At 31.3% G+C, this 25,864-nt stretch overlaps 2 protein-coding genes across 2 annotated transcripts in view; both read left to right on the forward strand.

Moving 5' to 3' along the window:
• Nucleotides 1-4,142, forward strand: part of LOC143257846 (apicoplast pyruvate carrier 1-like) — a 37,202-nt gene extending 33,060 nt beyond the window's left edge. The window contains exons 2-4 of the mRNA XM_076516878.1: nucleotides 797-1,064; nucleotides 3,301-3,427; nucleotides 4,011-4,142. Coding sequence (XP_076372993.1) covers nucleotides 805-1,064; nucleotides 3,301-3,427; nucleotides 4,011-4,142 — 519 coding nt within the window. The 5' untranslated portion in view covers nucleotides 797-804. The remainder of the gene's footprint in view (nucleotides 1-796; nucleotides 1,065-3,300; nucleotides 3,428-4,010) is intronic.
• Nucleotides 4,143-5,592: 1,450 nt separating this feature from the next.
• LOC143258184 (apicoplast pyruvate carrier 1-like) lies at nucleotides 5,593-11,810 on the forward strand. The gene is made up of 6 exons (XM_076517187.1): nucleotides 5,593-5,710; nucleotides 6,647-6,943; nucleotides 7,243-7,365; nucleotides 8,019-8,228; nucleotides 8,523-8,619; nucleotides 11,229-11,810. The coding sequence occupies exons 1-6, from the start codon at nucleotides 5,636-5,638 to the stop codon at nucleotides 11,270-11,272; spliced, it is 846 nt and encodes a 281-aa protein (XP_076373302.1). The 5' UTR covers nucleotides 5,593-5,635; the 3' UTR covers nucleotides 11,273-11,810.
• Nucleotides 11,811-25,864: the final 14,054 nt, after the last annotated feature.

Below are 25,864 nucleotides of genomic sequence, written 5' to 3' on the forward strand. Positions count from 1 at the left end.
TTTTCATGCCTTATGCATATTATCTGTTAACGCTGAACTTTTGATTCATTAACATTTACACATACTGAAATAACCAGATATATCATGTTTTATCTCACTTCTTATTATGCGATATTATTTTACAACCTCGCGATCTCCGGTCTCGACCATAGTTGTAACAAAGTTTTGGAAAGGAAAGTGAAGTAATCCTTACGCAACTTACCTTAAACAATCTATCTTCAGATCTTCTAATGGCGTGTTGAATGTTGTTTCTGGATCAGTTGAGGTTTTACGTATACTGCTGTATGATATTGTTAAATTATATGGGGAACAATTTGAAATATTGTCCTGTGATTCTACATCCTGTACCAACCCTAGTAGATATAACATATGTACTGTTCACATATGTAGTCGAATTTCACAATAATAGCGTACGCAAAAAAGTTCTTAAAAAGTGTAATAGTGCACGTGTTTAATGTACCAAAGAACAAAAGTCATAATGGAAACACCTACATTTATCATGTTATTTATGAGAAACGTTTCCAATTTGAAATTGACGGATGTTGGAGATAAAGCATTTATGAAAAATATTTAAAGCATTCTAACGTTTTATGTTCTTTGGTGTTCGACATTAAAATAACTATATCCTATAAATCATGTTAGCTCTTCCTCTGATTTCTATAATTAACCGTTGGCTTCACATTTTACGTTTACAAAACTGTTACGATTGGATAAATTGTGTGTGATCTAGATTGTCATAGGTATTATTGCTTATCTACGTAGGTTAAAATTGTAAAATATTATTCGTATGTAAAAGGCAGTAGAATGGAAGTTCGTCCCGTTGTATCAGTTGGTGGATGCTTCCTGATTTATCTGGCAATCGGCACAATGTTTACGTTTGGAAACCTTACTCCTTACTTAACTTCTTACCTGAGAGCAAGAACCGAGAAGGACACAACATATGAAGAAACTAGCTGGATTTTCTTTGCTTTTATCTCTACATGTTCTCTGCTCTATTTTGGAGGCAAACTAGGTTTTCTCATTGGACGTCGTCGGAGCATGATTATTGGTTCCGTTATTTTCTGGTAAGATGTACAGTTATATGTATATAGAATTAATAATAATCACTAACAAGAGAAATTTAAATAAGACTATTAATTTTATGAATGTAAACAATTATAATACACAATGACAACACATATGTAAAGAGTCAAAGTAGTGTTTCTATTGATATACAGTCGCCATTTGAGATTTTTTTAAAACTGAACGAAGAGGATACGTTTTTACTGAAGTTTATGGTTCGCTGCAAGTTACTGAGTTTTTATGAAGTTATTCAGAAATATATCGTCATTGTTTATTTAGTTTATGTATCATAGTGTCTGGGTTTATAAATATAATTCTATACGCTATTTTTATGATTTAAAATATGTTAAGGTCAGTCTGTCTATGAAAATATAATCTAATACGCCCTTTATAGGTATGGTGTGAGATAACAAATAATAATTTTATTCTGTTGTGGTTTTGTTTACCGTTCATTTATTATTCCTTCTATCGTCTAGTTAAACTATAAAGGTTTAGTTATATTATATTTCTGATATACCTTCTAGCTAGGACACGTTTAATTTCAGTATCCATGTATGAACTATGAAACTGACACAACCTTCTCCTTGCGATGACATGCATGTATTAATGTTGTGAAAAAGTGTGTAAATTAACCTATGACAAGACATGTAACCTAGTTACCTAACAGCTAAATAAAAATCATGCCTACAGTTTACTCTAGTAAACACACAAGATATTGTTAAAATATGTTATTGCTGATTGTTGCTCGATGTTGTTCCAATCTTGAAGTTGTTTCAATTCATAATTTTTTGGAATTAGGTTTTTTTCTTCTTTAACATTTTCTTGCTTCTGATATTTATACCAATGATTGTTATTCTTGATATATTTATTTTATATTGTTTATTACCGTTACTATGAGGTTCTGACCAGACGCATGTTTATTAACTGTGTGATACGTTTTAAATTCGAACTGTTTGACAGTTTTATTTTGAATTTCTGCTCAAAGTTTAATAAGTTTGTTTTTATTTCGACATTTTTTTTAGCGATTGTTTGTTGTACTAAGTTACAACGCTAGTTAGATGTGTGTAAATATAATTTTATACGCTGCAATTTACAGTTTTCTATTCAAAACACCGCTGGTATTAGTATTAAAACGTTAATTAAAATAAAGTACAGAACAATGTTTCGACTTTCTTACGTCATCTTTATGTTGACAAGTTATTTGAAAAACACGATAATTTTGTTCCAATTTTCATGGTGAAAAAGCTTTATAAAACGGAGAAAGAAAAAATAGCAGTTTTACCATAAGTTCAATACATTACTACAGCATGACAATGAATGCTGCAGAAAGCAATTGCTGTATATCTTTAAAAAATCTACTAAATGACACGTATCATAACCATCAGTAGTTGCAAGTACAAAAATTAACACTTCAGCCAAATCATGCAGCTTTGAATTGGTTTGTAAAGTTTCACTTTTGAGAAAGCTAAATTGTTCATTAATGTGGAGAGAAACATACAAAAAAAATAATTTAAAAAACAAATTTATCGTTACATGTAATAGACTTTTGGAATTATACTTCCCAAAATAGTCTGAAACAACATACCCAAAGACTGAAAATGTTACAACATCTTCACTCAAGATAAGGAAAAACAAAAAAGATAATGGTGCTATTAAAATATCAGGGATGTTGGTACTGAGTAACAAGATTAATGATAGTGATGCTTTAAGTTGAGAACAAAGATGGTTGTAACGTACAGATAAAGCAACAACGATAATTATGATGTTTCAAAAGGAAATATAAAGCGATGGTGTTGGATTGGTAGATTTGTTCGTTTGTTTTGGATTTCACGCAAAGGTATTAGAGGGCTATCTGCGTTAGCCGTTCCTAATTTAGCAGTGAGGGACTAGAGAGAAGACAGCTAGTCATCACCAACCACTGCCAACTCTTGGACTAGTCTGTTACCAACGAATAGTTGGAATGACCGTCGCATTATAACGCCCTCACGGCTGAAAAGGCGAGCATGTTTGGTGCGACGGGGATTGAAACCCGTGACCTGCGTTAGTGGAACAAATATCAAAGCTATAAAATACAACATAAGAAGGTGTGATGTTGCCGCTTCAGTTATTATATTTTTATATTCATAATATATATTATGTTAAAGTGATTGTAACGTGTTGTAACTTTCATAGTTCTTGTTCTCAAGGTTATGACGTATGTATTCATTCTATAAAACAACAAACATTTTAATCTGTTAGCTTTGGAATAGCGGTGACGTACTGGAGTGTACACCACAGTCTGGTAGCTACTATAATATCTTATGGAGTGATTAATACTTTTGGTTTTATCTGTTGCATTGGTCACCCAATAGTTACTGCTATGGAGGTGAGTACAATTGTTTTTAAAGCATTTTATTATAGAAATTTACTCAAGAATAATATAATAAAGCCAATTTTAAATATTTAATTTAATTTTCCATTCATTTGAAAACGTATTATTTGATTATTTTATTTAATCAAATAAAAACGTACATAATAACACAATTTATAGCACATAGAAAATATCAGAAACTGTTATTGTTCAGTATTTACTCTCTCTTTTAGGTGTAATCTATTTATATTCACACAGGTCTAAATTCTTGTTTAATACATTTTTTTTTTCAAATTGGACAAAAGAATTGTAGTTGCTAGAAACAACTCTACTTATACACACTTTTATTAGCGGTCAAACAATTTCTCCGCTACAAAAGTAGATACAAGTAATACTATCGTGTAAACGAAGTTTGTTTTTCTTTACCTTTAAATATAATTCGTGTTCATCTGTGATATATTGGATGTGTTTGTTAATATAAATACCAAATGACTACACAATATATAGTTCATTTAATTTACTTCCAAATAAATACTATAACATTTAGTTTGTATGCTTTAAACGCAAGTTACTTCATAAATGACCAAATCTTTCACAGTGGTTTCCCAACAACAAAGGCCTTGTGACTGGAATAGTGGCTTCAGGGATAGCTATAACTCCTCTCTTTATGAATAGTGTACAGACACTCTTTGTGAATCCTAGTAATCTGCAACCTGCTTGTGATGGGTAAGTTACAAGTTTCTGTAAACTTACATGATGTTTTCTGAGTGAAAATAATCACAACTAGTTTTAAATTTTAGTACGTTACTTTACCCTTTATTCAAAATCCTTGCTAAAGGAGTTATTCATTTAATTTATTGGTGATAATTGCTTATAATATCATGGAACAAGATAATATATATTTTGTTGTCTAATGTAAGCTACACGATCTTGTACATTATTGTTTACAGTCATTGTTTATTATTTAAGAATTAGATAAAATAACAGTTTTACCTTACTTGAGTTAAATTTCTTAGTAAGCACTATTTAAGACCTAAAGTAATGTTTTTGAATAAATAAATTCTGATTATTTAATTTGTTTCCATGGAAATACTTCTTAACATCAATAAAACCTCTTCAAGAGTTTGCAATAGCTTTGGCCTGGCATGGCCAAGCGCGTAAGGCGTGCGACTCGTAATCCGAGGGTCGTGGGTTCGCGCCCGCGTCGCGCTAAACATGCTAGCCCTCCCAGCCGTGGGGTGTATAATGTGACGGTCAATCCCACTATTCGTTGGTAAAAGAGTAGCCCAAGAGTTGGCGGTGGGTGGTGATGACTAGCTGCCTTCCCTCTAGTCTTACACTGCTAAATTAGGGATGGCTAGCACAGATAGCCCTCGAGTAGCTTTGTGCGAAATTCCAAAACAAACAAATACAATAGCTTTATATGGTCACACATTATTTATTATTCCTTTATTAAATTTATGGAACTTGTAAATGTTAAATGTTGAAATTTGTTTAAACAATGTTTCAGTTAAAAATGGTGCAAGATATTCTAAATACACAAGTATAAAGAACTGAAACAATCACTCTACAATGTGTTTAATCAATTACAAAATTATTGTTTGTTTCATTGTTTCAAAAGCTGGTTTCTAACGTTTTAAGTCCGCACAAGTATGGTTGTCCTACTATGGCATGCAACCATTGACACAGCAGCGACATGTCTATAGACATACAACGCTAGAAACCGGGTTTTCATATGTGAGAGACAGAATACATATAGTACATTGTGTAGATTTGTGCTAATCTGCAAACAAACCCAATTCGAAAATGAGATTGTAAATTTTATCAATGTACCCAGCACGCGAGATCTGTACATTATTATTTGTTAGAATAGATTATTTACGTTACTGAAGTTAAAGTCTGTAGAAAGAATCACAAACACACTAAAAATCAAGATTGCAAATGAACAAAATTTATAACTTTTCCCAACCGAAAATAAAAGCTCAAATTATTTGAATTTTTTAAAGTCATTTTACACTGTTTTGGTCAAAATGTATAGAATATCCTGGAGGAAGAGAGAAGAAGAGTGTAACCCAGTTTTTGCAGGACACAATTAATGTTGTTCAGCATTGTCAATGTAGTATTAATTTAATTAATAAAACAGTTTACAATTTACACTCAATATTTTTCAGGTTTTTTAAAAACAGCAAAATTTTAGAAAGTGTTCCTGTTTTGTTTCTGATAATGGCAACTATTAATGGTGTTATTTTACTGATTGGGCTGCTTATGTACCAAGAATTACCACGAGAGTCAAATCAGGTGAGAACAATTTGATTAAACTATGTTTATTAAAGAAACTTCATATTACAAAGTGTATTAACGTCATATAATCTGAATATATCCAACTTATTTTATAATGGCATTTTTCTTTGAAGGAAATAGAGATTATTTTAGTTTAAATAGTAAAATTTGGGTTTAAACTTAACCAAATAATTAAGTCGAAAAACAGCTTAAGCCGGAAAGTTCACTCGGTTCCGTGCGATACCGCCTCAAACAGATTTTACTGTATTAACACTCGATGTCTTCACCTCTACTGTGAGACATATCGGTTACATAATGGCTACAAAACTAGATCATTGATAAACATATAAACATGAATAATCTGGAACATGTTTAACTGTTCTTTATACGAAAGGTGGCAGTAAAAGTATATTTGTCGTTTATATTACACTTTTTCATCTGTGATACATTGGATGTGTTTGTTTATATAAATACCGAATGTGTTTGTAACTAATGAATACACAATATATAATTCATTTAATTTACTAACAACTCACAACTCTTCTCAATACCTTTTGGAATGAGCGTAAAATACTTTTAAATAGTTATAAGAACCGATACTCTATATGTTCCAGATACGTTTTATTAATGAAACTTGTTTTTTTTCTTCTCATGTATTTTGAGTAATTTTATTAACAAGTATAGTGTTACTTTATTGTTTAGTAGAAATATCGACATTTTAAGATACACACTTAATTACTAAGAGTCATTAATAAATAGAAACACTGATGAAATTTCATCATTTTCATCTAAATAGGTTAAACCTGAGCTTAATAGAGTTCTGATGTATTGCTTAAAATAGCTTCTTTGTCAGGCTATAAAAGAAATCTGATAAGCTGATATATCTACTTTCCATTATATTACATTTCATGTTTCTATACATAAAAAACATCTGTGTTCATATTTTTAACACAGGAAGAAACAATATCCAGTGAACTAACTAATGTGTACGAAACGTCGAGACAATCGTGTAGTAATGAACTTGATGGACCAATTCGAATAAATGTCGATTGTGAAACAGTAATAAATAAAGAAAAATTATGTGAAAATTCAGCCAACGTGAACGTTGTTGACGAAGAACCATACAATAATGGTGAAGTTAAAGTTCATGTGTCGCCAAAGGACGCTCTGAAAATGAAAGAATTTTACCTTTTATCGATAGTTTATATCTGCTCAGATTATCCATTCATGTTTGTGAATGTTTTTTATAAGGTAAGTTTAGAAGATTTATATTAGTTTCTATTTTTGAGATCTTGAACGTTTAAACTCCAAAAACTACGACTTCGATAAAAAATAATAAATATTATTCTCATCACAAACTATACAGAATAATGGATCAAATCAATAATATATGTAGGGAAACTTTGATTGGTATGTTCAAAACTAACAATAAAATAAGAAGTTGTAGTTTAAAACTAAGTACCAACACCAAGACTGTATCGTAACACTTTCTCCGTAGTGGTAAAAAATAGTTCTTTTATTTTCACAAAAGCTTTCTTTCTGTTTTACAGACATATGGACAGACGTTTATACTAGACGACACGTTCCTATCTACCATTGGTTCTGTAGCTGGAGCAGTTCATGCCCTCAGCCGAGTGATTGTGGGCTTAATTCATGACAAATTATCATACAAGGTAAGAATATGTAAAGCACCGTGAGTTGTGCTGTTATTAATAATTACTAAAGTAATATTTATTACATCAAATGTATAATCTCTGTGACTTAGATATTAACTAAAGGACCTAGAATGATGAAATGCATTTCAGGTCTCAAATTCTAGTACGGTAACAACATGTTCTAGGTTTTGTTTTGCACTTAAAGCGAAAGTAGATCTCTGTAATAGTACTCAGAGATGTGTAAACATTTAAAATATTTAAAATAAATTTTGGAAATTCACTCTTTTGTGTAATTGTTACAATGTAACGCACAGAGAATGAATATCCAAACAATTTCAGATTACATATTTACTTTCCCCACTGAAATAAAATAATACAAAGTTAAAACAAAAACTTAACAGAATACGATTTGGATAAACAAATCCGCAGCTAGTAGAGCAGTAAGTCTCCAGATTTACAACGGTAAAATAAGGAGTTCGATTCCCCTTGGTGGGCTCAGAAAATAGACCGATGTGGCTTTGCTATAAGAAAACACACAGACACGCGTAAACTAAAATATTTGTTTGGAGTAGATATTATAAAATCCTTCAATGTTTATCTATTTGTTGTTTCATGAACATTGCTGTTTTTTTTACAATGAGTTATCATATATTATGTGTCTAAAATTTTAGTTAACGTGCCTTCTCTTGCTGGGAATAAAGACAGTATTGCTTTTTACTTTGGTGGTGACACCTTATGGAGGAGAAGTGATGTACATGATCTGGATTTGTGGGCTCTTTGCTACCTTTCCTCTTCCTTTTGTCTGTATTCCGACTGCTATCGCTGAAGTTTTCGGAACAAAGCACAACGCTGAAATTTATGGAATGGTACTTTTTACATCAGTAAGTGTAGAGCAAGGATTACCAATATGTTACGAAAAACACCATAATATTAATCTTTATATTACCCCATTTTAACTTAAAAAATATTAAAGTCAATGTTTCCCTGAAACAATGATCCCTTGTTATAGATAAGTTTGTTTAAAGGTCCACTTTCTTAGTGAGAGCTTACTTACATTAAAGAAATTCTCTATATACGTATTTTATATTTGGAAATATCAGAACTAGAATTAATACTTTGGTACAATACATAGCCAGCTAGAGTTTTATCTAATAATTCATAACATGTTATTCCAGACAGCTTGTTCCTTTCTCTGGCCTTTGGTTATCAATCATATTGCTTCTTTAGGATGGTTTGCCACATTTTGTATGACAGCAACTATTTCATTTATAGGTAAGACAGGACAGAATCAAATGTTGTTATTCAAGTACAAGTAGTTCTCGATTTACGCGATAGTTACATTCTCGGAACTGTTCGTGTGAATCAAACTTCAGTGATACCTTTCTAAGCCGAAAGCTACATAGGGCAAAAATTTATACAAGCCGTAAATATCAAAATTTTGCAACATTATCTTAAAATTTCTCTTACAATAGCCTCTCTATATGGCAAAACCTGCAAAATGAGGAAGGAAAACTATCTTTCACCTACCTCATCTGTCAACAAGTAGGATTAAAACCTGAGTGAGGCGAAAAAAATGTTTTTCATTATCAATATTAATTTCTTATTAAATTAATAAATTCTTGTTTAGTTAATAATTTCTTTAAATATTAATAAAATTTCGGACATTTTGTTAGAGTAAGTATTGGTTAAATATATTCTGTTCTTTTTCTGTCGTCAATTTTTTTGCAGTTAAATTAGATTCGTGATTTGTAGAAATATATTTGTCTTTTAAGTGCAAAATTCTACTCTTTAAGTAAATAAATTCCTATCTCCCATAATTTTAAAATTTAGGAAAAATATACTTAATACCCTCATTAAAAAACTAATAAATACCATACTTTTTAAAAAAAGTTGTTTGTTATGACGATTCTAGTGAAATCCAAACTCTGATTGAGAAGATGGATGCAGATGATTCTGTGAAAGCGGAAAGTTTTGTAAATGTCAACAAGAGTGTTTAAACAGAAGCTGATGAAAGTGATTTAAAATCTATACTAGAATCGTAAGATGGTGACAGTATGAGAGATTCAAAAGATGATCAAAATGGAAAAGATAGTGAGGAAATAGGAATTCCAACTTCATCGCATGTGTTAAGTTATATTAACGTTATCAAATTGTATGCAAAAATGAAGGGGGAAATGAACTTCATGAAAAGGCCGTAGAATTGGTGTTGTATATTAATCACATGAGAAAACCCATTAAAAAAACAAAACAAGTGAAACTGGACACTTTCTTCAAAAAAATTAGATTAAGATTTTGTGTACTTATGTACAGTTTGAATGTCTATTTTTGTTTCTATTATAATAGATATAGCATAAACAGTATAATAACTTCATTTAAAAACGTCTCACTTCCCTTGAATCAAGAAAGTATAACGTTCCGCTCACAAATTATATATAATTGAGGTTGTTGTTGTTTTGATTTAAGCACAAAGCTACACAATTGGCTATTTCTGCGCTGCCCACCACGGGTGTCGAAACCCGGTTTTTAGCGTTGTGAGTCCGTAGACATTTCGCTGAGCTACTGGGGGGCCATAATTAAGAAAATGCATGTTCATTGTCTAAGCCGGATAACATGCTAAGTCGTAAATTTTACTTGGTCCCTTGCGATTCCGCCTTAGACAGGTTTTACTGCATCTTCCCTAGAGTATAAACGTTGCGTGCAAACCCAGTGGGAATGCCAAAAGTCAGAGCCTTAATATACTGTAGGAGTGCCGCCTATGCTCACGTTTTTGACATAACATTTCTACAGCCAACCTTAAGTCCAGTGCAAAGCATGATAAGTTGATTTTAATGACTTCGTTTTATGACCAAACGCACCAGGTGACGGTAATGTTATTTACATTGTAACGTCAGTTCATCTATTGTGCATTGTGTTATCACGGATGTTATTGTAATAAACCGTCTGCATCAACTAAACCATTAAGTACACGGTGAGTAAATGCTTTTATATGCACTGTTGCAACACACAAATCGTTCAAAAAACGCATAATCAGAATTCGCAAGAGCGTAAATAGAGAAATGGTGTTATTCCATCGATCGCGGTAATCCAAAAGTGCGTAAAACGAATTCGTGTAAATCGAGAATTACCTGTGATAAGAAGTTTTCTTATTTACTACATTTCAACATCTCGAGTTTCTTTTACATTTTATGATTTGTTTCTCTGTTACATATTTTATGTAAGTCATTGAATTAGATAACTGTGAAAATGAAACGACACATTATTTCGTACTCTTCTGGTAAGGTAACGTTATTTACTTCATGGTTCAATATATTCTTGTAAAAAATTCATAATACCTCTAATGGTAAAGAGAAAAATGACGTTTTAATCAAGGCTGTTATCATGAAAACAAATAAAACTGAATAAATGTCTGAGTCATCAATCACAGATCTAAGTTATTTTTATAATGTTTAAAACTGTCGAAATCTGAAACATTCAAGAGCAATAAAAACCTTTATGTTATTTGCATCCAATCTTGATTAATGACATCAGATGCTAATTCAAATACGTCGTCTGTAATAAGTACGTTGGAATATTGTTATAAACACTTCATTTTGAAAATACCTAAAGGAACAAAGAAGCCAAAATTGTATTTAAAATTACATTGAGCCTAATTCAGTCTTCTTACAAAAATTACAATTATCAAAATTAGTTTGTTACTTAAGGGATTCATATATGTGTATCAACATACATTGACTGTGAGATTGATAGATACTGTTTAAAATACATTATTCATATCACATAAATTATAAAATTGTTGTGTTAATTAACATCCATTATATGATTGTGTAAAGATAAATGTTTCCAAATGTCATTCTAAAATATATATTTTTCTCTTGTCATAGGGATACTTGTTACTATACTTTTCCCTGAAACTCAACCTTCATAACCATTAACATCAAGTAGTTTCGATAGAGACAAAGAACTCAATCGTTACGAAGCTGTTGAATATCAGAAGTATGTTTCTTAACATTTCACTAAGGATAATTTCTCAGTAAATGATGTGTGAAATATATAGAATTGATGTAAATAACTTATTAATGTGAATTATTTAAACGACAACTGCTTTAAAATGCTAGCAAATTAACATGAATACCAAAAGATTAAATTCCATACCAGAAAATTACATCAATTTACAATATTTCTCAATTACATTTTTACTGAAGTAGCGATGTTCAGTTTCATAAGTTTGATATAGGAACTATACCATATTCTGTAAGGGCATTAAGTAATCTGTGAATAAATCCCTGACCACACAACCTACTTAACGAAATTGAAACCTGATATCTTGAATTGAATTTAGCTTAACATATTCGAATATTTGGTGAAAGTGATGTTCTATAACCGCTATTTACTTATTTGGTAACTTTTGTGAGACTATATTAATCCAATAAAATTTCTTGTACTATATTTAACAACTATTTTATAACCCGTCATTCTTTTTAGTTTATTACTTAAATATATCTTCAGATATATTACACGATATATCTTGACATGTTTAACAGATATAAAAGTTCTGTACCTCTTTAAAATTCACTATTATTGTTGCAATTTTAGTTTGTTGTTTAGAGTATTAATTTTTAAATGTCATAAGTTGAAGAATTAATGTAAACTTTATAATATCGTTTGTTTATACAAATGGAAAAACAATAGTAAATACTAGAGATAAGTGGTTTTATTTCAGTTTCTTACTTAATTTCTCTTTCTGATAGTTTCATTACTAAGTAATGTTCTCCATTATTCGATAACCGATTAATTTACATCCATGTATTGTAGCCATAATTATACAAACATTTCACAAGAAGCAAACAGTAAAATATGATTTGTCTTAAGAAATATATTCCGTCTACGTTTAATTTTCATTATTTATTCCAAAACAACAATATAATCACTTTTACCAAAACATTTTAAAGAAAACATTGTTGTCAACAACAAGTTTAATGTACTTTAATATTAAGTATAATAATCCAATTTTTGTTGATGAACAGCACATATTTGAAACCGGAAATCTTTTTGTTTTAGGTGTAGAAGAGGTAAAACACGAAACGATATGTTTTTGGTCTAGAAATGACCTATATCTTGTAATTCAGTATTTAACGATCAGGAAATTCTCTTTGAGATAAACTTCATTCATCAATAAAAGACAAAATGTCAAAATTTCCTTGAAGAATATTATTTATATTACTACTACTAAAACATTAAAAGCTGAAGAAAAACACCTGGTGTTTCCAAAGAGTTGTTATTATTAAAAGTAACTTAATAGTTATATTTCTTTTATATTATAAAGAGTTATACAATAAGGGCATTTATAAACGTTGGTTTTAAAAACGATTTTTAGAAATATAAGCAATACGCTATGTGATGAGAAATATTAGAAAAGTAAAGACTGAATAATTGAATGATTTAGTTTAGAAAACAGTGAATAGATAAGAACTGCACTTGATTAAAGCTTATCAAAGAAGCTGAAGATACACCAGAAGAATGTATTTTTGACTATCAACAATGAGGACAAGTACATCTACAGTTTAAGTTACCTTTATCATTTTTCACGATTACTCATTACAATAATTGAAAAAAAAACAATAAAATTGTCCAATAATCTGACCTGTAACTTTATTTAATGATTTTTCTTTTTATGACATGTACTTATACAACCTATATGAAGTCAAATTGTACTGAAATAATAATATATCAGAGGTGAAGAAAACTAAGTAAGAATTGAATTGAAAGTTTCATGTAACTGAGAAGAGATGACACGAGATATATTTTAGTATATGCAAACACCTATAAGAATACTTATAAAAACGATTTTTTTCTGTCGCACTGACAATAAATGGTGGAATTACATGAAAACAATATAACTTTGTTATATGTGGTAAATGTAATGATAGATTTGGATTCATATTAATCTGTTAGTATATTAAATAGAATGTCTTGCTAAATGATTCAATGAATAAGTTAATTTCACCAGTTTTGCATATTCTGAAATTCCTTTGCAAACAAATAATTATTGTGTGAATAAAAGACCTTTCAACTAATCGCATATAATATAACTCTTCTAGTATTTTATTTTTTCAATCTTCATTAATAAAGGATTTCATTCATTGTAATCTGTATAAATAGATATCAATGGTGAATTTATTATGTATAAGGTTCACAATTTATAATTTAAAAAGCTTGATTTGTGACATACTACATTCATGTAACTTAGCAATGGTAAATATCCCTCACAAATTAACTTACATGTAGAATTTCTGACTAACTGGTGGAATAATGAAAAAGTTAATTAACTAAGTGAATCGCAGAAATGAATTATAACTTTGTTAGTCCTAACTGACACTGAATTAAATAACTCCCTGATAACTCATTTATTTCTCATGAATTAATTTCTTTACTAATTTTGTTGTTTATATCATAGAGTGGAAACAGCTAGGTGCATAATGTTCATGAATGCCTCCCAGTTGTACAATGGTATTGTCTGGGAACTTCTACCGTTAGAAACCATGTTTTGTTACCCATGATGGGCAGAGCACAGATAGCCCTTCGTTTAGTTTTGTGCAAAATAACAAAACAAAACAAAGTTTCATGAAATTTCTAAATATTGTGTCATTAGCTCTCTAGTAATAACATATCTAAAATAAAACATTAAAAATATTATTTATAAATATACCAAAATGATGAATTTCCTTTAAAATTCCCAAACCAAATAAAAATAATATCAATTTCTAGACTTCGCTCCTAAAGATCAAAGTTCTACTAACTTATGGTTTACAAATTATCAAAATGCGTTGTGTAGCTGTTATGTTAGATATAATAATTCATATAAAGGATGTTCGAAATATTTGCCTAAAAAATACAAAACATTTACATAAATATTTTAGCTTATACTGATCGAGTATTATATTTTCTTTTCGACGATATCGTAGAACAAAAGTAATTTCCTTCGAAAAAAATATTAAAAAAAAATGTTTGATCGTCACTAAATTTTCGAGTCCGCGTCGCGCTAAACATGCTCGCCCTCCCAGCCGTAGAGGTGTATAATGTGACGGTCAATCCCACTATTCGTTGGTAAAAGAGTAGCCCAAGAGTTGGCGGTGGGTGGTGATGACTAGCTGCCTTCCCTCTAGTCTTACACTGCTAACTTAGGGACGGCTAGCACAGATAGCCCTCGAGTAGCTTTGTGCGAAATTCCAAAACAAACAAACAAATCGTCACTAAATTAATAATGTATGGTATCTTTTAGTTCAGAATCTATAATAGTTTGACAAACCAGGATTTTATACAAAGCTATTAATACGGTGAGATATACTCTTTTGAAACCTTTACTTTCAACACCTTCATAGGACGGTGTGTATATGATATGTGATTGTAATACATGAAGAAGTTTAATACAAATAGACAACCAGTATATGGTGAAAATTATTTTATTTTTCAATGTTTCTTCCCATGGTCTCATCAAGTCATAAACACGTTACTGAAAACATGAAAAGTAATTTATCACAAACGACTAAGCTAGAACATACATGTAAGTATTTTATGAACTACGATTTTTTAAAAATAGTCGTCAGTGTATCTGTAAGTTTTGTTCAAAATATTTCAGTATATGTTATGCTTAAGACTGAAATTTCTCTTAAATACATCAAAGAAGCAGCAATGTTACTCTATTATTAACAGTGTTTTTCATATAAAAAATCACAAAGCACTGACTTATTAATATCTCAGGCTATAATTTTGCTTGTATATAACAGATTTTTACGTTTTCATTTAAACTGATGGAGAACTATATGCTTTTCATAACAAAATCGCTTTCAACAATACGTAATGTTGGACGTACACAAGAATATTGTATTTTCCCATGTACATCAGGAAAATCGTGTTTTAAAGTTAAATATTCTTTTAATGTAAGGAATCACTTCTTTTCAACTTGGGATTTTGTTATTTATAGTATTTTAAAGATACGCATGCGCGCGCACGCGGATAAATAAATAATACTCAGATGTGCATTCTAAGGATCCACTTTGTATGGGTTTAAAATTTAACGTTTCTTTCCTCTTAGTGTTGTGGCAATGACACGTTTCTTTTGAATGTAGTTTTTATGTAGCTTAGATCATAGGTTCAGAATACACATACTGACAGTCATCTAGAACATATCAACCTAATAACCAGAGTGTAGCGATACTTTCGATAATATCAAGTAATTTATATAAATTATTAAACGAACGAATGTAAAGAGACATTTTTATACAGAAAGCAAAATGATAACTTCGTATATAGCTTATTATCAAAAGAACTGGTATTTCTGCTCAGGAAATATAATGTTATATATTTTCTTAAGCTATAACTAGCTTTTGTTGTTACTTTTGAATAACAGCCTGGATATGCAAGGTACATTTTTTACCTCTCAACGTTGAAACATCTTAAATAATTATATAAACTATTCCTTAAAAACACATGTGGAAATATTATAGATTACCCAATATTTTTATTAATTTAGCATTGTGAGTCCTCAATTCCACTATAGTATTTATAGATAGACACAACCTATTTTTTATTCTATTAAAAATATAAATTCTTTTTCTATAAGACTAAGTGAAATTCCTATGTAACTATGAAAGAAAGCTGAATATCCATGAAATACAAATATCAGCATTTTATGCCGCTCCAGATAAAAACTTAAAAATGTTTATAAAGTGTAAAATAAATACTAATAATTTCTACCTATATCGAATATTTATGCAACAAAGAATTTTATATATAAAGAAGTAATATATACATATTGTGGTACTGTGGATTTTCTGATTATGTTTATTTGTAATTAAGCACAAAGCTACACAAGGAGCAAAATGTGTTTGGCCCATAACGGATACCGAATTACGGTTTCTGGCGGTTGGACTACTCAGACATACCGCTGTACTCGTTTTAATTCATAATACAATAAAAAAAAACTGAAAAAAAAGACGTTTGGAGTAATATTTATAAAGATATTAGGTAAACGTAAAATGCAAGCTCTCAAGTTTCAATAGCAACAGTCAAGTGACCACATAAGTATTTAGCAGCTTAATTGTGCCATCTTCTAACGTAAATAACAGTTACCATCTGAGGTTATACTTTCGTTTGTATATAACACGTTTTTTATGTTTTTATTTAAATTAACGAAGAATTTTCATTCTGAACTACATACTTTTTATGACAAATCCATTTCAACATCATGTCGTGGTTGACGTTGGAAAGAATATTGTATTTTACAATTTACTTCTTTAAAATTATAGTTGAATTAAATATTATGTGTATTCTACGAGGTCTGGCATAGCTAAGTGAGTTAAGGTGTTCGATTCATAATCTAAGAGTTGCGGATTCGAATCTCTGTCGTACCAAATATGATTGCCCTTTCAACCGTGAGGCATTATAATTAACGGTCAATCTCATTAGTCGCTGGTAAAAAAGTGGGCCAAAAGTTCGCGGTGGGTGGTGATGACTAGCAGACTTCTCTCTGGTCTTACACTGCTAAATTAGGGACAGCTAGCGCAGATAGCCCTTGAGTAGTTTTGCGCGAAATTCAAAACAGAAAGTATTCTGCACATAAGTTAATAACAAAAAACTGTGTCTAATATTCGTCCTTTAGTTTCTCAATCTTATCTTACAAAAAACTCCAGCGTTGTGCTTAAATCATACTTTTAAGTAAAAGTGAAGTTGTAGAATGACTATATCATTATTTAAAGAGCAGAACAATTTTTATCTTATAATAAGTTCTAGAAACTTTTGCTCTGCCATTCGGTATGTGAGATGAGATGATATACAAATCAGAGATGATATGATACAAAATATAACTAAAGAAGCGCTCATTCTCTTGAATGACTTAGTATTTTTTTTTGTTGTTGTTTTTTTACATACGCGCTCTTATAACATACACTTGATGTCGCATTTTGCCTAATTATTATGATACAAATATATGTATATGATTTTATACAAAATGTTAAAAATTATAAGTTTGAAAAGGTCTTATTTTACCCCCAGTAACATACATTTAAAAGCATTCCAATGAATAACAGAAGCGTACATAGATTGTAAATCCTTTTAACAGTAGCACTTGCTTGTGGTTAGTGTGCTCTACTCGTAACCAGTTGGTCACGTGTTTAAATCTCCTCCTCCCCAACATTGCTCGCCCTTTCAACCCTAAGGGTATTGTAGTGCAATTTTTAATAACCATATGTAACATTGAATACTACATGCATCTTGTTTATCAATCTTTTAAAGTGAATTAACCTATACAGGGTTCCGTGTGCAAATAATGATAGCACGCATTCTTGAAGGTCATTAAATGCTCTCTTTCATTATGTAAAACGCTTTTTTACACAAACCGTATCTAACACTGATATTCGACATTGAACTAAATAAATCCTTTTAGTTAATCTTTGAAACTACGCTTACTTATTAAGGACTAATTTTGTTTTTAAATAAAACGTACGTTAGAATGTGGATAACTTTAACAGTGTTATGAAGAAAAAGAGATCAATGATGTTTATCAGTCTCTTGAGTAATCTAAGAAATTAAATGTTTCTAGTGATCATTCTTTTGACTGTAAACGTAATCGATTTCAACATGCGTTCCAAACGTTTAATCATCATTTTGTCTAAAAGAAGTTTCCATTTTAAACCAATTTAAAGATATTTTTACAGATGTTATTTTAAAGTGTTTTTATTTCATGTTTATCCCAGTAAATGTTTATATTTATATAATAACCTGCTTAAACTGTCATCCATATGTTACCAAAGTTTCATGAAATAGAATCTAGTGATTTTCAAACGATTAAGAGTTTGGTTACTAAATATTCTGATGTCAAAGTACATTATTCTCATTGTTAAACTGTTAGTTTTAAAAGTAGAACTGGCAAAATTTGTGACCCAAATAAATATCAGAGTCAGTTTTCAAACAGTATCGCATTGAATCATCAATTGATATGTTTACTCCATTTTCTGAGAAAGGTGTCTAATAGAAACAAAATGTCGGACATTTAAGTTTTGTATACAAGAAAGGATTTTTGTTGACTCCATTGAACTGATACTTGAAATCATCGGTATTTGATAACACACGATACGGATACAGTATAAGAAAAGTCAAGGCAATTGTACGTTACATAAATACTTTATTTATCAGCAGTAATCATCAGTAAAGGTATCGTCAAATATACACTTAAAGTCTTTTTTCCTAGCTCCTTGGTAGGTGTTCAGGATACTGAGAAATAAATGAAACAAAAATTTACAATTTTCCCATCCTTGTCAAAGAACTGTGTCCTTCTTCGTTTCACTTGTTAATTGAAAATTAGCAAATACTAAATTTTTACACGCATTTAACCAAAGTAACGTTACCACTTACTTCTATAATACGTATGGTTGGTCCACAAATGTTTAATTGCTTACTGGAGTTACACATTTAAGCTACCTTCGTGGAGGTTTCGTCCGTCTCGTTTTTTCGACGGCGGTTACTTCCTCTCCCAGGTACTGGTAACTAGTTATGAAGACCGTGTAAAGTTAATTATTTAATTAAACTAACCGGATTTCTTTCTCTATGGATATGAAGAATTTTTTTAGATAAATCTACTTTCCTTAGGGATAGCCCAAGTCGTATGGATGTTAATGCTTATCCAGCCCTAAGGGGTTGTCAAGCATAAATACTAACATTTGAATAATTAAACTAGTATTACTATAAAGTTATATTAAGGACAAGTAATTTATTTGTTTAATTATAAAAAAAAACAACTTAACAACAATTGAAATAATTGAGACCTCGTGGATCTTTATGCCCGTCAACCCTTATAGGCTGATGAAAAAGGATGCTGACATTTAAATTTTACTATTAGTTTTGAATTGCTAAAATGGCTAAATCTAAAAAGTGAATCACCGGTTACGTTTTACCTGCTGTGACTGTTTCTTCATCAACTCTTTTATTTCAATACTCGCTACAGATGATCGGGACATTGCTCTCTTCTTGTCTGTTTGTTTGTTATTTTCAGAAGACGATAGTTCTAGGTCTTCATCTAACATGTTTTCATTTGGTCTTGTTTCGCTAGATGATTCGTTTAGTTGTTTATTTTTGTGCTATGTTTCTCTTGTAGCACTTTATATGGTTGCTACACTTCATTTGTTCTCGCAGCGGTCTGCCTGGTTTGATCTTGTTTGTGCGTCTTCCTTGGAAGGTTTTTATGTTTAATAACCCAAGGGTAGTCAGATCCATGATAGGTAAACTACCCATCGCCAGGCGGTGAAAGTGCTTTATTTCAGGCATTCCAGTTTCCCCCACAAAGAAATTTTGCGCTGTTAGATTTACAGATCCCCAACCCTCTGGGTCTGAAAGGACTGTCTCCGTCCTTGCTTCTATAGCAATGTTTTTTGTTTCTATTTTTTAACAGACACACGGTTGTCTGCAGCTCCATTCTCAACACACTCTTTTGGCTATATTCACCCAACCTGGACTGTTTGTCTTCTACAACACTGCTTTTTTGATGTTTTGATATTATTTTTCATTCCAAATACTTCTTACAAATCCTATACAGTGTTATAACACTGTCAAGAATTAACCTTAGTTCTGCGAGCAGGGCTGAAGAGAAGCGAAAGTTTCTGACCCTCCATGGTTGTCTTTCAAGTCCTCTGTGAGACTTTTAAAATATAAAACCAAAACTATTGCCAAGTTAAATTGAACTGAAGGTGATCAAACCCACTGATTAAAAACTCCAGTCACCAAAAAATTTAGCCTTAAAAATACGTTACAGGTTACCGATATACTCTTCATTAATCTATTTTAACATTCTAAACAAAAATACCACCCATAAAAGACAAAACAATTAATTAATTTATTTTTTAATAAAAAATGCAGTAAAACGCAACTCGTTAACCAAATAATTTCTAGCTTTACCTTGCACCTACGTAACATGAAGCACCTTCATATCTCCCTCGAATATAATGAAAAACGCTAATATAACACGAATTGAAGTACTAGCCCATTTGTGTTTCAGTTCCACTGCTCAGACACAATCCGGATATATTATTCGGCGTCCTAACAGTGAAAGTGGGTTTTCAAAATTAAACGTATTTTAATCTAACGATCTCCACCCAGAATTATACTAGTCCCAGATTAAAATATATGTTATGCCTAACGGTGCGGTGTCTGAGAGCCGCTGATTCGAATCCCTGTCACACCAAACATGCTCGTGTTTCCAGTCGTCGAGGCGTTATAATGTGACGGGCAATCCACTATTCACTAATAAAAGAGGAACCTAAGAGCTGGCGGTGGATGGTGATAACTAGCTGCCATCTTTGTAGCATTATATTGCTAATTTAGGGATGGCTAGCGCAGATAGCTCTCGTGTAGCTTTGTGTAAAATTCAAAACAAAGAAAAACAAATAAAATTATACCCATTCTTAGAATTTTTATTATCAGTATTAATGTTCTAAGAAAATATAACAACCGTTTTTTAACCTTTTATCCCATCAGTATTAATTTAAATGTGAAGTGAACAGAAATTCAATTTTCTGAACTTCCAGATTACATTTGGCTTTGAGCTCTTTTTAGTTCAAGGTCAAATGCAATAAAATTGAAATTCCTAAGCAAGTAAAAATGAAAGGTGGTCAGAAATTAGTGGAATTTCTTTTTGTTCATTAAAACTCCTCTATTAATTAAAACTCTTGGAAATTGCTTATGGTATTCGAGATTTTGAATGTATTTAGTTGGAGTATAGAAGCCGTCAAGAAGACCAGATATTCTGTTTTTTTTTCTATTGTTAGACATGCGCACAAAATCGAAGATCACTAACTGAGAAACCACACAGGGTGTGTCTCCTCTCAATCCCAGAAAGAACACAAGCCCAGAACCTTAGTTTACTTATATTTCCAAGAAACATACAGATATTTAATTATATTTAAATTTTCTGCAATGAGTAAGAAAAACAAAGTTGACAATAAATGATATATCACACTGTTTACATATTGCACAGAACAAATTGACATTTTCATAAAATACATTAACATGTCGCTTATTGTCCGTTCCTCAACAATAACGTGAAAAACGAAAAGCGTGTTAACCCGTCCGACTCGTAATCTGAGGGTCGCGGATTTGCATCCCCGTCGCGTCAAACATGCTTGCCCTTTCACCCATGGGGACGTTATAATGTGACGGTTAATCCCACTATTTGTTGGTAAAAGAGTAGCCCAAAAGTTGGTGGTGAGTGGTGATGACTAGCTGCCTTCCCTCTAGTCTTACACTACTAGATTAGGGACGGCTAGCGTAGATAGCCCTCGAGTAGCTTTGTGTGAAATTCAAAAACAAAGAATAGAAAAAACGAAAAGGGAGAGAACGTGATTGGCTCGTGCTTTATTGTCTGTTGTGGTTATATATCAGGTCCTCCCTTAAGTAATGTCCGATGTTAGGTTCAGGAAAAGAGAAAGAATTTCAAATGCTTTTAATGTTATTTAATCATTAATGTATGTTCCATTATTATTAATTACTTCTTGCCAACGATTCACAAGCTTCTGAATGCCACTTCTATAAAATTATTAAGGTTTGGAGGAAAAGAATGTAGAGAGAGTAGTTTTGACATCTTCATGTGTTCCAAGCTTTTTATCATCAAAATAGTTATGGAAACTTTGGAATACATGATAATCCGAAGGGGAATGGTCTGGAGAATAAGGTGGATGTGGAAGTTTTTTTTTTAGTTTAGTTCTTCAATCTTTGCAGAAGTGATCCTTACTGTATGTGACGTGCATTATCCTGGTGTAACACAACATCTTTATGATTGATCAAAGCGGGCATCTTTTTTTTCAATGCAACATTGAAGCGCGCTAACTGTTGACAATAAAAGTCTGATGTAATTGTTACATTGAGTGACAACAACTAAAAGTGAATCACACCAACAATATCCCACCAAACGCTTAACAAGACTTTCCAAGTGTGAAGGTCCATTATGGGCTATGCTTTAACCAGTTTACCTGCACTGATCCATCGTCTGCGGCGCTTAACATTTTTAGAATGTATTCATTTGTCATCTATAATCATTAACCTGCCCAAGTTACGTTCACAAGAGTGAAGAAAAGTGCAAATGTCCATTCTTGCTCTAATGTTGGCTTCTTTCAAATCATGGGGGACCAATTTTCCAAGTTTTGACACCTTTTCTAGCTGTTGCAGATGACGATGAACTGTTAAATAGGTTAAATTAAGCTTCTCTGCTAGTTCTTTAACTGTTACAGCACAATCTTCATTAAGTAAAGCCAGCCACAAGTCAACATTAAACTCAACAGGACGACCTGAACGTGGGGCATCACTTAAGCTGTAATCACCTGATCTGAACTTCTGATGCCACCTTCGACATTCTCTTTCATTGGGAGACTCCGCACCATAAACATCTTCAATATTTCGTGTGATTTTTGCTGCAGTGTTTCCTTTTTTTAAACTCAAAAAGCATTATATGCCTAATTTCCTCCTCAGACACATCCATCTGCAAAAGGGTTTATTGGATTAATAATCTGAAAAAGTGAAGGCGGGTTCGTTTATTTTATTTGTTTGAGCATTTTTATACATGTTCTACTACACATTTTAGCTATTAAAGCCTTCTGGACAGACAGAAATAATAATACACTTTCTGTATGAAATTTTTTCAGATATTTCTTATGAGTTGATCTGATAGTTTTGTAGAGATATGCATTTGTTCCAGAAAGTTGGTGTTTCTGTAAGTTTTATGATTTTGCGTGTAGGTTATGTTGTTTTAATGGTATTTTGCGGCAAGAGTTGCGACGCGTGTTTCACTCGTTGCGATCTGCTTATTTTGTGAAGGTTTCTACCCGGTATATAAACTGGAAGGCGGCAGGTTGATTGTATTACATTTAGATGCGTGTATTGTAGGTTTTCATAGAGATATTTCGGCATGCTTCACGTGACCGGGATTTTGTTCTCAATAATTGATATGATCTATAAGTTATATCAGCATTATTGTGCTGGCTTTGCTTCCTCTAATATAAGCGCTAACATTTTTAAGGTTATCTAATTTATTTTAATTTTGGTTTTGAGAAAATGTGAGCTCCAGGTTAAATTTCTATTATAGATTAATCTTAGAAATATGATATTTTTCAGAAATTTGACTTAGTTTTCACTTAGAAATTTGATTTAATTTTAAATGCTTTACTTTTGTGTTTTGTTTCAGGTTGAAGCAAAAGATAATTGATTGTGTTTAAAGAGGGTTTGGTAAAAAATTAAGCTCTTAAGATTCAAAATCTTCATAAAGTCATGATGCAATTTTATCAAAATTCACTAAAGCCTGTCTATTATTTTTATAATAATGTCTGGTCATGTTATGCCTGCTTGTTGGTCTTTGAAAAATAAAAAAAATAAAAGGAGGCAACACCCAGTGGTAAAAAAATTATGGGTGCCGTTTCACCAGATTTCCAAATGTTATTTATTTGGATATTGATGAAAAGATATAAAAAGATTGATGTAGTTAGGGAGGAATTTAAACCTTCTGTGCCTGTTGGTTTAGTGCCATTAACAAATGACACTGGTGACGTTATAATATTACGGTCAATCCCACTATTCGTTGAAAAAAGAGTAGCCCAAAAGTTGGCAGTGGGTGTTGATGACTAGCTGCCTTCCCTCTAGTCTTACACTACTAAATTAGGGACGGCTAGCACAGATAGCCCTCGAGTAGCTTTGTGCAAAATTCAAAAACAAACAAAACAAATGACACTGATAATCTCATACTCATACATTATAATATTTATTTACTTCATAACAGATGGCATTTATTCGAGAGGATTAGAAAAAATGTAATAATTATTTGGCTAATTCAGGTGGTTTTCACTGAAGAAAAGTAAAGCTGTAAGAATGTTTTTTTTTTCTTTACTTTGTTACTTATTATCGGGTACAGGTGTTTATTTATACATGAACTAAGAAAAGGAAACTATAGACTAATGTAAACAAAACTGTGTTTATAAGTGTGGTGTTCAAATTAACAATAAGCAGTTTTTAATTAAAAATCAACTAAAATCGCGATAAACTTATTTAGTTAGGCTAGTTTTAAATCAAAACATCTTGATATGTAACATCACCTTAAGATAGGTAGATAGCTAGATGTTAGTATCTGACATTTTTAAAACAATATTGAGAAATTATACATCGTTTTTGATAATTGGTGGTGTATCTGTCGGTAGACCTATCATCTTAGGACAAATTAATTTGTGTGTGTCTTTTTATCTATCTATATATGTAGTTATCAAGTTACAGGAAATGATTTAACAAACAGTTGGAAAAAAATTTGATTATAATTTTCTAAGATTCACATGCTTTGTGAGTAACTTCGCTGTAAACGATATATTGAAGATAATGTCGTTCATTAGTACTTAGTATTTATGCTACCTTGTCGTGGGTTTAATTCAACGCTGCCTGGTGTTGTCTTTGGTCTTATAGTTTTGGTATTAAACTTAATAACTTATCTCAAAGATGTTGTTACAGTGTAATTTTATCTATGCACACATATTATTACACGCATATATATATTTACATAAACAAGTATATGAGCTCTATATAATATAAAGAGTGGAAATAATACATATACAAAATTAATCTATCATGTTAATATATTCCAGTAAGAGAAATATAAATAAATAAATACATTTTCTTATGCTTTTACTTGTAAAATGAGAACTGATAATTTGAAATTAAGAAGAAAGCTACCCAATGGGCTATCTGTGCTCTGTCCACCACGGGAATCGAAACCCGTGTTTTAGCGGTGTAAGCCCGCAGACATATCGCTGTGCTATTGGCGAACGAAAAATTAGAATTCATTGCTTCATCAGTTGAAGACTCTCGCTGTTAACAACATTTTCAACCATAAATCCACTACTGTCTTACGTGGTTTTGCTACATTAGAAGATCTAGGTTAATTCTAAATATAAATTCTAAGATAACATTTGAAAAATTATTTATAATATAAGCATAATGATAAACAATAATACAGAATTATTTTCTTCAGGTAAACAGGTCTTCCACCGTGGAAGATACAGGGATCGGCAGCATCTGGATTTATAAATGTGTAGTTTCTCAGACGGTGATCGAATGATTGACATTATAATATGTGGAAAGATTAGTTGTTCTTTGGAAAGATGTAGTTTAGATATGTCGAATAGGAAATTGTTTATATGTTTGTAATTTCATGTCATATGAGTGTTATCATAATATGACATAATGACAGCAGAGAGACAAGGAGGATACACCTAACGAAATTCTTGCCTTAATTATATTTTCACTTGAGGATGTACATGTTGCCCACGTAATAGAAAAGGCGTGAACTTCGTGTACTTATGTTTTCATAAAGTTTTTATAAATACCACACAGGAGATCAGCTAAAAATTCTGTGCATGTTGGGGAAGATAAGTTAATTGGATTGTATGGCGTATTTTGTTATTGACAGAGTTCAGTCAAATTTAACTTTTATTAATAGTGG

Source organism: Tachypleus tridentatus, chromosome 7 (assembly GCF_004210375.1).
Source record: "Tachypleus tridentatus isolate NWPU-2018 chromosome 7, ASM421037v1, whole genome shotgun sequence".
NCBI classification, from domain to species: domain Eukaryota; kingdom Metazoa; phylum Arthropoda; class Merostomata; order Xiphosura; family Limulidae; genus Tachypleus; species Tachypleus tridentatus.

Excerpts from the sequence above, each read along its gene's own strand:
- LOC143258184 (XM_076517187.1), top strand. The coding sequence starts at position 5,636 with ATGGCAACTATTAATGGTGTTATTTTACTGATTGGGCTGCTTATGTAC. Across the intron at positions 7,366-8,018 it reads ATGACAAATTATCATACAAG|TTAACGTGCCTTCTCTTGCT; the intron begins GTAAGAATATGT and ends CTAAAATTTTAG. Across the intron at positions 8,620-11,228 it reads AGCAACTATTTCATTTATAG|GGATACTTGTTACTATACTT; the intron begins GTAAGACAGGAC and ends CTCTTGTCATAG.